This window comes from Taudactylus pleione, unplaced genomic scaffold (assembly GCF_031769625.1).
Source record: "Taudactylus pleione unplaced genomic scaffold, aTauple2 ptg000138l, whole genome shotgun sequence".
In the NCBI taxonomy this organism is placed as follows: domain Eukaryota; kingdom Metazoa; phylum Chordata; class Amphibia; order Anura; family Myobatrachidae; genus Taudactylus; species Taudactylus pleione.
In genome coordinates, this window is record NW_028284540.1 from 4910752 (window position 1) to 4924330 (window position 13579).

The 13579-nt window shown below is 39.7% G+C and overlaps 1 protein-coding gene across 1 annotated transcript in view; it reads right to left on the bottom strand.

The window, feature by feature from the left end:
• Positions 1 to 13579, bottom strand: part of CNTNAP5 (contactin associated protein family member 5) — a 621635-nt gene that overhangs the window by 178329 nt on the left and 429727 nt on the right. Inside the window, exon 12 of the mRNA XM_088473678.1 lies at positions 10539 to 10658. Within this exon, the coding sequence (XP_088329804.1) occupies positions 10539 to 10658 (120 nt within the window). The remainder of the gene's footprint in view (positions 1 to 10538; positions 10659 to 13579) is intronic.

Sequence of the window (13579 nt, forward strand, 5' to 3'; positions counted from 1 at the left end):
TAAAAATTGTTAAGATATAAGTTTGATATTTTAAAAGGTCTATTTAAATGTATAAAACAGACATTCTAAATAAAAAAGAGCATTAGAAAAAAAAGAAATAGAAAAAAATATATTTCACTGGGCAATATTACAAATAGACTTTTAGTTCAATATTGATAGTCAGTCCTTTGGGGGTTAGAGTCCCCAATGTGTGTATCCATTTGGTCTCACATTTTCTGAAAGATGGGACTATGGCCCTCATTTAGAGCCGGACGCTCTGAGCAGAGCGCTCGCTCTGAATGAGGGCCGTCCTCCATAAAAATGGAGCGTCCTCCTGGACGCTCGTATAGCTGTGGGTCACCACCCACAGCACATACGAGCGTGCAGGATGATGGTCGCGATGGTCTTGCGACCAGAAGCCTGTGGTCGGGTTTTTCGACCACAAGCCCTGGTGTGATTTTGGCTCTATCAGAGCCAAAATCACTCCCACTGACATCACTAGTGATGTCAGTGGGGCCGGCTTCTGACGGTAGGCGTTCCCTTGGGAACGCCTCCGTCTGGCAGGCACGCCCACCAAAGGGGGCGTGCTGTCAATCAACATCGACAGCACGCCCCCTTTGATCAGACACAACGAGCGAAGGAAAGTCCTTCGCTCGTCGTGTCTGGCGCATGCGCACGACGGAGCTCCCTCTGTCGTGCGCATGTGCAGTGCACACCATCGACCCACTTGCGAGCAGACAGCCGCTTGCGAGTGGGTCTGAATGAGGCCCTGTGATTCCACTTGCCTCCCCTCCAGCGTGGAATTATTTTCTGAATTCCCATAAATTTTATTCCACTTGGGTATTTGTTATGTTTCTCCAAAAAATGTTGAGAAACACTATGTGTAGTTAGAGCTTTTTTATAATATATTTGTGTTTGGCTATCTGTGTCTTGATATTCTTTTTTTATATTTTTTAAATATCTATTTATTATTTATCATGTGATATAAGATTGGCACTGCGCACTGGGATTCTCTAATGTTACAGAGCATGCTGCTGGGTTTGAAGGGTGTCTTGCCTTCTACAATAATAGATACAAAAAATGGGTAAACTCAGCGCTCAAAACCCCTATTTGAGGATGGATGATTATGATAGCGTGAAGTGTAGATAAGACAAATGGTCTGTAATTAGTTAATAGGTACTTTACTAATCAATATATATCTTAAATAACAGGCAGGTCAATCAGTATGACACATGAATACAGCTCCCCTTAGGAAACTGTTGTATAGACTTGGGCTGTAGCTGTACAGTTGTGCTGCTGATGCACTCTTAAAATTGGTACGACTTTCAGTGCATCAGCAATACCAATTTTAGGAGTGCAGCAGCAGCACAACTGTACAGGTACAGCCCAAGTCTATACAACAGTTTCCTAAGGGGGACTGTATTCGTGTTTCAAACTGATTGACCTGCTTGTTACTTAAGATTTATATTGATTAGTAAAGTACCTTTTAACTAATTACAGATCATTTGTCTTATCTACACTTCACGCCATCATAATCATCCATCATCAAATAGGGATTATTATTTATCATGATATGGAGACAAATATTATTTCAAAACAAAATAGATAATACGGAACAAACAGCAACAGATAAAGACCAAAAAGACGGCCAATGAGTAAAAAGAAAAAGACAAATAATTGTCCTTAAATATCAGTCCAGCTGATCTTGTTGAGGTTGTCGAGTCCACCAGAAACATTTTGGGGTTATAGAGAATATAATAAAAAGGAAAAATCACATGACATTCCATATCAAATAATATAATAACAGAATTAATCAGAAATATTGAAAAAAATTGTAGTAACATTCGTTTAACTGACGTGACAAAGGGAGGAGTTTTAATAGTCCAGTTTAGCAGAATAATCTTTTTAGCTATAGTCACAATGGTTGTGAGTAAAGGTATAACATCTCTTTTGTTATGGGCTCCCAGATTCCAATTATCAAAATTGGCACATAGTAATGCTAACGGGTCTTTCCTGAGATGTAAAGAAAGTATACCACCAATAAAATTTACTACCTTGTTTCAAAACTTATGAATGTGCCCACACTCCCAGAAATTATGGAAGAAATTTGGTTTATTTAGAGTATTGGGGGTTACACCCCAGTTTGCGATGACATGATAGCCAAGCCTTATACGTGTCTCTAAACATAATGTTTTCTAGTAGTAAGGGAAGAATTGATGATTTAGGAGCATGTAGAAGGGCACTAGGTGAGAAGGGAGCAAATAACTCTGTTTCAAGAGACAATGCTGAATAACTATCTCACCCTAAGCACCAATCTATAATATTTTTAAAATGCATCGCATTAGAGAAATCGAGCAAATTAGGAACTCCCAAACCTCCAGTTCGCCTAGTATGCTGTAGCTTAGACAAGGTCACTCTAGGCTTCCCATTCTTCCACAAAAATTTGGTAAACAATTTGGAGCAGGGTATCATGGCATTTCGAGTCATATCTATAGGTAACATTTGTATTAAATATTAAATTTAGGGAAGATCATACTCTTAATCATGGCAATGTGGCCCATCAGAGACAGTGGAAGAAGCAACATGTCAGACAACATTTTGGCAATTTTGGAGAGTAAAGGAGTGAAATTGGCTGTGTATGACTTAGATATAGTAGGGTTAATAAAGCTACCAAGATATTTTATACTACTTTTAGCTCTGATAAATTGTGGTCATAGTAAATGAAGTGAGGAAAGTTGAGAGGCAGGACCCAGTGGTAATAATTCCAATTTGTGAAAGTCAATCTTATAGCCTGAAAAGGAACCAAAATGGGAAATAATGTCTATCACCATGGGTATAGTAGTTTCTGGGTATAATTAGCATCATGCCATCTGCAAAGAGGGCTATTTTAGTTTCCACATTACCAATTTTAATTCCATGGTATCCCTGTGTCTCTCGCAAAACCACAGCCAAATGTTCCAATGATAAGGAGAACAAGAGTGGAGACAAAAGGCATCCCTGGCGAGTACCTCTATGAATGGAAAAAGGTTGGGAAAGGTACTCATTACAACAAACTTGCGTCATAGAGCCAGTATAAATAGTGGATAGTATTTGTATAAAATGTACCGGGAACCTAAAGCGCCGCAAAAATTCCAATAAGTGATCCCACATGACCATATCGAAGGTATTTCGGCATCAAGTGATAGAAGGGCAGCACTGTCTGAATTCCCAGCTGAATCTGAGTTATAAACAGCTGATAGGAAAGTTTTATCATTCACTACAGAATGTCTCCCTATGATATTCCTTTTTGTTTGCCCCACATACTGTAATCCGCAGGGGCACTCCAGTAGATAGATCGCCCCTTCTGTTTCATAGGTGATTTGATCCCTTAATTATGAATTCCTTTTAGGTTGATTTGATCTAAATTCTTCTGTTTTCTTTATTGAGGTGTATCCATAATTTTTACATCCTTTGCATGTCAGGCAGTGGAAAAATCCCTTGTTCTTCTCTTGTTTTCTTCAATCAGGATGTTGCTCTTTGTTAATTTCAGTTTCAGATTTTTGGCTCTGGTGTAAATGATTTTTGGTTTCTTCACAGTCAACATTTTGAGAGCTTCATCTAAATGTGCCAATGTTTTTGGTAGATATTTTCTATTGTACTATAGTTGCTATTGTATCGTGTTATTAAGGTCAATTCTGGGTTTTCTGCAGATTTTTGTTTGTATTGGATCATTTATTTTCTTTCCAAACTCATTTTCTGTGTAATTTCATACTGTAGATCTTTTTCCTTATATCCTTTCTCTAGGAATTTTTGTTTGAGTTCTACACTTTGTAACAAAAAATCTACTTCATCTGTACAGTTTCTACATAACCTCTTCACTTGACCTCCAGGAATGTTTCTGATATATTTTTCCATTTTTATTTATGGCTGCTGGATACTCAAAGGATGTTATTCCCATCAACTTCATTGATGTGTATTCTTGTTTTTAGTATGTTATATTTTACAAAATATTTCCAGATCCAAAAAGGTAATAATTTCTTTGCTACTTTGTGTGGTGAATTCCCAGCCAATTTATTTGCATTTATAGATTGTTTGAAGACCATTAATCTTTCTTCTGGTCCATCCCATATAAAAAGGACATTATCAATGTAGCATTTCCAGCAAATAAGATTATTTCCATATATGTTGTCATTCCAAATATGGTCATCCTCCCATTTTGATACAAAAAGATTTGCATGTGTATTGTGATTTCACATCACTTGTACACAAAATGTAATTTTCCTTCCATTCCAGTTGTTCTAGAAACTGTAGCACTTGGATGGTGTCTTTTCAGTAGCTACTTTGTTTGCTTACTATTGTTTGTAGAGAATAATCTATGTAATGGGATAGTTTAGCATTTAAGGACCCTATCCTTAACACCATAGGTCTACCTGGTGGGTTGACCTTATCCTTGTGTAGATGGTAAAACACTGGTATTTTTGCAATCTTTTCTGTCAAGTAGTGAAATTCTTTTTTGGTCAGGATTTTAAGTTCCATACCTTCTTCCAGCAGTAAGTTCATTTCCTCTTGATAATTTTTTGTAGGATCGCCATCTAGCTTCTTATATGTGGTGGAGTCTGACAGTAACCTCTCTAATTCCTGAGTGTTTTTCTCTTTTTACCAAAAACGAAAATTAGGGTGTTTCAATAATCAGTATAATAATTATAATAGCTCCAAGCAGCTCACCAAATAGGGGTGGCTAGCTCCTCTCCACTGTAAACACTAAAAGCAGAAGAATGGGAGCACTGATAATAATTAAACTGTAATGATACTTTCTATTTCACCTGCTTATTGAAGTGTTATTTATGTGTCTTATTAGCAAAATTGTATCATTACATTTTAATTATTATCAGCGCTCCCATTCTTTTGCTTTTGGTATTTCTCTTTTTCAATGATTACCAGACCTCCTTCCTTATTTGCTGGTTTTATGATGATGGTACTATCTTCTTTTAATTCATTCAACATTTTTGTAAGGTTGTAATTCAGGTTCATTTTGTCCGGAAGAGTTTCTACTTCCTTTTCTATAAGTTGAAATGTGTGAATGTGCAGTCCTTTGAAATGAGTTGGGTAAAAAGTGGAGTTTGGTTTAAAAGGGTGTTTTGATAGTGGGACCGTGGTCCAATGGCGTTTCTCATTATTGGGCTTCTTGAAAAATATTTCTTCAAAAATAGTTTTCATATATATTTTTGACTGTCTATGTATAGATATATAGATTTAGGATTATCACTGTTTACTGTTTTAAAATCCAAAACATTACCTACTTTATATATATATATATCAGGTTTTCTACTTGTCTAAAAATGCTTCCTTTCTTAGTCATTTCTTTTCCTGATTTCACACTAATACCAATTACTGCTGAATGCAAATGACAAAAGTGTGAAACCAGTGAGTGAGGAACATTTTAGTGACTTAAAAATAGTTTTGAAACTGTGTGCAAGGGATAATAATTACAACTATACAAGTAAGTTGTCAAATACTAGACCAGAGTTAGGAAACCTGTAGCCTGTACAGTTGTGTTTTCTCTAAACCGTAACTACATGGTGATGACATGGTTTGCAGCAAATTTCTACATTAGGGCATTGCAAAACATGGTGTGGGGCCATGTCGAGTTGAATTGTGTCACCATACCCCGGGCACATGCTACCTAGATCTACTCTCCCAGTTCTCCTAGATAGTAGAACAAAAAGTTAGGCAAGTGTATTTATTGTTTTTAATGATCTGAGCACAGAAAAACAATAAACGCTGCATAGAAATCTGGAGATTCTGTTTTTGGGTCAGTCTGAAATTCTACACTAGTGTTGCTCCCAGCTGCTGCATTCCATCGGGACACCAGTGTAGTGAAAGAAGAGAGCAGTTACTTGCAACTTTCCATAATACAAAACCTATTTGTAAGATCTCAGGAGGAGCCAATCAATGCTTTATTGAAGTAGGACAGTAAAATTACAATGAACTGCCTGGCATGTGTCTCTTATTGGACACAATTGTGTCTCTTATTGGACACAAAACTGACGTTTTCTGAGGTATGATCGCATTTCCCATATGTACAAGGCTACAGAGAGCAAAACTTTCGGGAGCTTTTTCCCGACAGGCAACGCCATCTATAGATGGTATTGCCTAATAGAAGCCTTTGGGCTTCTCACCACATAATTCCCTGCTTAAGGTTACTTCAAAGCCAATGCCCAGTGTCACTAAGAGCGGATTATCTGGGACAGAAATCACTTGCTCTAATATATTCTTAACATCAGGTCATGATGAGTTCGTCTATATATACAAAACAAGTGGAAATTATTCCTCCAGCTACATATTAATTTTAAATTAAGTATTCATCAATACTGCCGAGTGACTTCATAATTCCAACATCGTTTTATATTTCTAACCCCAGAATATTATGAGAAGCTGAATTTCCCAGAGGTTCTCAGAAGTTTCATCTACAAAACCCTCCAGGGAGAGATGGAGAGAAGAGCAGGGATCATAGCAGAGGAAAAAGTCTAAGGTTAATGGCTCAGAGAAACATGGAACAACACAGAGAGATGGGCCCAGGAGTGACAGTTAGGAGTTAGCATTAATTATCACAAATTAATCATATGGTTAGCAAATACACATAAAGAAAAAAACAAAAAAACAAACTTCATTATGTGTAGTGTATATTACAACCTGTATCACCATATACTAATTGCATCTGAAAGATGAAAGAGGGTTCTTTTTATTAACTCTTGAAATCTTTCTGTTCATTTATTATTATTATTATTATTATTATTATTATTATTATATGCATACCCTTTAAGGCAGTTTTTCAAGGGTTTAAAAGCACTAAACAAGTAGGCTTGTGGCACAAGTAAGTGCAACTATATGCCCCTCTTTTTGTAGTTTTGGGTTTGGGCTGCTTACAAAAATCAGCAAGTGCGGGGCGAGATCAAGCTGTGAGACTGGCAGGTTGCAGTTCTATTGCAGGCATTTCCACGTGTTGCCCCCTCACAGCTAACTGACTTGACACCATAGGGGTTTATTCAATTAGCCGCAAGTTGCCATTGCAAAGGCGTGGAAAAACAGGCAACAACACTTCATCTCGCCTCCCTTCTGAATACAGGTTGAGTCTCCCATATCCAAAATGCTTGGGACCAAGGGTATTTTGGATATTGGAATATTTCGTATTTTGGAATATTTGCATTCCATATTGAAATGTCTTAAGAATAGGGCCAAAATCTAATCACAGAATGCATTTATGTTTTATATACACCTTATACACACAGCCTGCAGGTAATTTTATACAATATTTTCAATAATTTTGTGGCTCAAACAAAGTTTGTGTACATACATGAAATGAATTTATATTACATATACACCTAATACACCCAGCCTATAGGTCATTTTATACTTTATTTGTAATAATTTGTGCCTTAAACAAAGTTTGTGTACATTGAACCATCAAAAAGCAAATGTTTCACTATCAGTGAATGCTAAAAATATTCCGTATATCGGAATATTCCGTATTTCAGAATATTTGGATATGGGGGACTCAACCTGTACATGGATATATCAGCTTTTGAGCCTTAAAAAAATAAATTATTTGAATTCTGTGTATATTTAGTGGTTTAAAGGGATGTCAATATACACCAGATAACCCCAGAGCTCAATATGCTACAATGCTGCAGAGACAGACACACATTTTCTAATTAATATCTCTAAGATGGGCACAAGGACCTAAGAAAATAAATTCTGATACTTCAAATTGGCTGCTGTCAACTCAGAAGTTCACTTTTGCTACATTTTACAAGGTAGTTGTTAAGAACAGACATTCCTTTTGCTACATCTGTAACCATGGAAACACTTGCAGTCCAAAGTTACAGATGTTGTTCAGGGAGTTCAGTTTTTAAGTAATGCTGGGCATACACGGCAAGATAAAATGTCTGTCAGACCGACCGACAGAAATTTTATCTGGCCGGCTGCCAGCCGCAGATGTCCGCGGCATACACTGTGAAAGAAATCTCACAGTGTATAGCCCGACATCTGCGCTCCGCCCCTGGGGTAGGAGACATTTCCCTGTTCCTTCCTTAGGAAGGAACACAGGAAATGTCTGTCTGTCGGCCGCGCTGGGCATACACTGCCCGATGCGACCGACAGTTACCGGGTAAATATCGCATCGGACGGGCATGCTGGACAATCCAGCATGCCCGACCGAGCAATATTTAACCCTCGGTCGCCCCCCCCACGCTACAATTATTGCGGCGATCCGCCAATATTGGGAGGATCGTCCCGATAATTGCAGCGTGTATGGCCAGCATTAGCGACATCTAATTCCAAAATATTTATCTACCACTGACAGAGAACACTAAGATTCACACAACTTTACTGATATAATATCATTGAGGAGAAATATAGTGAGCTCTCACAAACTCTACAAGAGGCTAGAAGAAACACCCATGATGTGATTTACATCATTGTGGCCCCACTGCCCAATGCTGAAAATCACATAACTGAGTAGCAAGGTACCTTGTCATGCGTCACGCACTTCTCACCTCTAGGATCCCAGTAAGTATGCTTCAAACTAGTTTACGGTGGGATGTACTAACCCTAAAATGTGGTCAAATCTCCAAAAACTGACGTTTTCCGAGGTATGATCGCATTTCACATATGTACAAGGCTAGAGAGAGCAAAACTTTCTGGAGCTTTCTCCGGACAGGCAACACCATCTATAGATGGTATTGCCTAATAGAAGCCTTTGGGCTTCTCACCACATAATTCCCTGAGAGGGTTCCAATATGTTCCCTTCTAGGGTTTCCTGTAGCTCATGCAAATAACGGCTGTTTTCGAAACAGCTGTCCTTTGCGATTTTAATCACAATTGTACGTGCATACCAATGTTATTAAAGCAGGTATGCATGTGGTAAGTGGCAGATTGAATCACATCCAAAATGCGATGCTTGATACATCCCACCCATGTACATCATCATCATCATGCGCCTCACTAACTTCATATTGTACCAGTTGCACTCATTTCTGATCTTCTGTCAAAATAACTCAACATGTAACACCCCCAATACTATACCAACAAGCTGTACTACCCCCCAATTGTTTATTATCTCAGTTCTCACTTTTCAATTCCAATTATTCTGCCACTATTCTGCCAAACAACTCCTCAACTACGGAACATACAGAGGGTTGGGCATGGGATGCAGCGTTCAGGATCCCGCCATCAGAATCCAGACGCCGGCAACCTGACAGGGTTAGGATACCAACACCCATAAGTAAGTATCCTAACTCTACCCCTAAACCTAAGTCTCTCTCCCCGCAGCCTAAACCTAACTGCCCCCCCCCGCAGCCTAATCCTAACCTTCCCTCCCCCCGCAGCCTAACCCTCCCCATAGTGCCTAACCCCTAATGTTCCCCCTAACCCCAATACTTACCATTGGGATGCCAGCGATCGGGATGCTGGGACCGGAATTCTGAGCGCCGGCACCCCAACTACATCCCATCCTAATAGACCTTTGCTCTAATCGCACCAAATAGCCTCACTTGGCACACCATGGACTTTGCAACTTAGCCGTGCCAATCGTCTTTTTTCCTGAAAATTTGTCTCTTATTCACATCGCTAAAGCACCAAAACCACATTGCAAGAGTACACTGATCACTTGGTCTGGCAGTGCATTTACTTCTGTGTGTGACTACTGTAAGTAAAAACGTAGGTAAAAAAGATTTAAATATGATTAGCTGCAGACATTCCTACCACCACGTTCTGTGATAGTTAATCTGTGACTTTATACACATTTTATAACAATTCCATTGTGATAAAAGTAACAACCTAGTGTCTCTGGTACACGGTTAGAGGTTTTGTATGTGGCTATGATGCAACCAAGATGCACAATTTAGGAGAAATTATGCTTCACTACCCGTGGCGGAGCATCATAGTAACGACAGGTGTCCTGCACCATATGGTGAAGTGAAGAGACTTTGGGTATATGAGGACACCTCTGTACCATACTCTTTCTATGAGTCTAAACTGCAATTATAATAAAAGTATGGGGAGATTAACTGGTGAAAAAAAATGTCATAGAATTTATAGTATTTAGCACTAGGATTATAACCACAAACCAAACTTGAAATGAGCAAAGAGCAAACATACAGCACAGTTTAAAATGCTAAAATGTGATATTTATTGCTCACTCAAAAAATTAATTGTTTCTTTTTAGGTGTAAATAGGCTGCAATGAGCCATCTCCTCCCGAGACTCTTGCTGCATGTTTAATACAGTTTCTCCTGATATTTAATGCAACAACAGCTGCCCTGTCATCTGCCTACAGTACGTATCCAGCTAAACACAAAACTACATAATCTTCATTTTAGCTTGTGTGGGGCGCAGGTGACAATGTTTAAAGTTTGAAGCTACAGATTCAATTTATAAAGCAAAGCGTAGACTGTAGTCACTTAATACCGGCATAAATTGGACTCCTGCTACAATTAATGGCTTGGCTGATCTCTTTTGCATGGAGGAGATTGTGAAATATTTAATAACAGCTAAATATGAATGAGCACACAGGGCTCTTACCGGCTATATTGCAGTAAACACGCATCGGTCCAAGTGGCCCGCTTCCATCAGAATCGATGTAGTAGAAGTCGGAGGGGGCTCCCTTGTGTCTGTATGCCTCACACGACTGTTCGAACAAAGCTGCAATGTAAAAGAAATGGAGAAACAACGCTGAATTATCCCACAGCAGTTTCACATTAGAATAATATTATATGTTTTTCTGCATAATTATGAACATTATTCACTCTTGCCTGCAAGGATCTTAAGCAATATTTGATATGTGCCCACAGGAATATTTAGAAAGCAGTCTGGCATGAGCCTGTCCATAGATGCCAGGGGACTGCGCTCATTGAGATAAGCTGCACAAATTAGATCTATGTGGCTAAATATTGGGTTTGTTTTAAATTTCTTAGAGTAATGTCTCTTGAGAATAAAATATATCTTGCTAAACTGGGTCTGAAAAACATTTTATTTCAAGGACGTATTAGTTTAAGGCTAGTGTCACTAGGGTGTTTGAGAAATCTCTGTTTCTCCAGCAAGTTGTCTGTTGTGGTGTGAAGCACAGCAGAGAATGGAAAATTCAGGCTTCCCTTTTAGACAAAGCGCAGCAGTGTCGCCTTTAGGGAGTTATATTGGTTTCAGGCATAGGGGTTTCAAGTGATTGCTAGGGAGTAGAGCAACAAGAAGCTGTCAGTAGCAACTAGTAAACTCTGATATGCTAACAGTGTCAGACAGCAAACAGCACAAACATTTTCAGGTCTGACACATGTAACAAATCAAAGAAGCTGAACCGGTCTCCCTGATATCACTGGTAGTGAGTCCTTTGGCACTTGTGGAACTACAAGTGCCAGCAGGCGGCCGGCACACGTACCCCCGCTCTAAAAACAAATGTTAAAAAACCATAACACACACATCGTGTCATACTTACCTGTTGTCCGTAGCTCGGTCCCCTTCTCTAGTAGAAATCAATGGGGTACCTAAAAAAAAACCCAGCAGCGAGGAGCTGGGTAGCGGTGTATGTGGTCACACACATACATTGCTAATGTAAGTGTCTGATCCGGGTGCTAAGACACGGGGATGCTACGGAGACCGGTGCCAGGAAGGAGTTGATGGTTTCTTTTTCAGGTACCCCATTGATTTCTACTAGAGAAGGGGACCGAGCTACGGGCAACAGGTAAGTATGACACGGTGTGTGTGTTGTGGTTTTTTAACAATTTTTTTTACAGCGGGGGTACGTGTGCCGGCCGCCTGCTGGTACTTGTAGTTCCACAAGTGCCAAAGGACTAACTGTCAGTGACATCAGTAAGTGTCTGGTCCGGGTGCCAGTTTTTTTTCCAACACACAGGGATGCTACGGAGACTAGCGCCACGAAGGAGGTGAGTGTTGTTGTTTTTTGGATTCTACTAGAGAAGGTGACCTAGCGACTGGCAAAGTAAGTATGTGTGAGTGAGGTAGGTGTATGTTATAGTTATACTTGACACGGTGTGTGTGTGTGTTATGGTTTTTTAACTATTTTTTTTACAGCGGGAGTACGGGTGCCGGCCGCCTGCTGGCACTTGTAATTCCACAAGTGCCAAAGAGCAGGCATGCTGGCACCTGTAGTTTCACAGTAAAAACCAATAGTTTTACACTATTTACAATACTATTACCACCGTACCCACAGCCCAGGGGTGCAGGGAGGAGCCTCGGGCTTCAGACTAAGCCTGGGTTGTCGGGAGAGGGGGTTACCCATTTATTGGGGGGTCCCCACCTCCCCTGAGATCCCCGGCTTGGGCTGGCCGGCTTGGGGTGCATATGGTTTGGCTGGTGTGACTTGGTGATAGGATCCCCTGGTTGTGGCATTACACCCCAGCTGGATTTGAGCCTGGTGCTGGTTTTAATTATAGGAGGAACCCTACGCAATTTTTTGCCCACTATTTTTAAAACCAAGACTGGCCCAGCAGCCAAGTGCTGGTTCCCAAAATACGGGGGACCCTATTCCCTTTTCCCCTGTATTTTTAGGAACCAGGACTGGCTGAGCAGCCCAGGAGTTGGTTATGCTTTTTGGGGGGGACCATATGTCATATTTTCATAAACAAAATAAAACTTTTTTTACAGGTAGACCACACAAGCAGATTACACATATCTCACTGATATGTGCAGGCTGCTTGCTCGGGAGAGTTAGGCAGAGAGAAGACACTGCAATCTCTGGTGAGTAATCTCATCTAAACTTGCTACTCAGAGGAGAGATCTCGAAATGCTTCACCATTGGCCAACTCACTCTCAGCTAAACTCACATCTTAATAAATTTGTGAGTTTCAAAAGCATCAAATCACCTGAGTTTCAGCGATGCAAATCGAGTTGAATAAAAAAAAAAACAACTCGATCAGACTCAATTCTTAGTCAACTCTGGGTACCATAGTAATATAAAAGTTATGCTGCAGGCAGTGGATGTAGATAATCTTCATCCTTAATTAGTTCTTCATATATATCTTCAAGGGCAGCATTGTAGTCAGCGGGTCACATGAAAGATTACATCTAGACTCATACTGATACATAAAAAAGGGTTCATTTTAGAAAATAAATACATCCCTTTTTTCCTGCTTTTTAGTTGTTATTGTTTGTTGATAATTTAAAAAAAAGTAGAAAAAGCAGAGAAACAGTCAGATCGCCAATGTTTTACTTTGCGCAAAGTGGATGTGTCGGTCCCCATAGCTTACACTGGAGTCCGGGCACTTCCGCAATTTAAAGAACACACAATAAAACATATTGTAACGCCATTTGAATGTGGTGCTACAGTTACAGTATGTGCACTCACAGTGGGGAAAAGCAGGAAGAGATCATTCTCCTCCTATTATCTCCATCAGTGCTTTCCGCCACAAGAACCTCCCACACCCATTAGGCACATGCACAGTGTAAGAGGAAAACATAATGCCGTCTTTCACAAATGTGAGAGATGCCAAAAAGATGCTACTCCAGGTTACTTTATCTAATTGCAGGGCAGACCTTTAGCGTGAGAAATACAATGGAAATATATAAGCAATAAGCTGCCAAAAGTAGCAATTTTTATGCCTCTTTTTAGC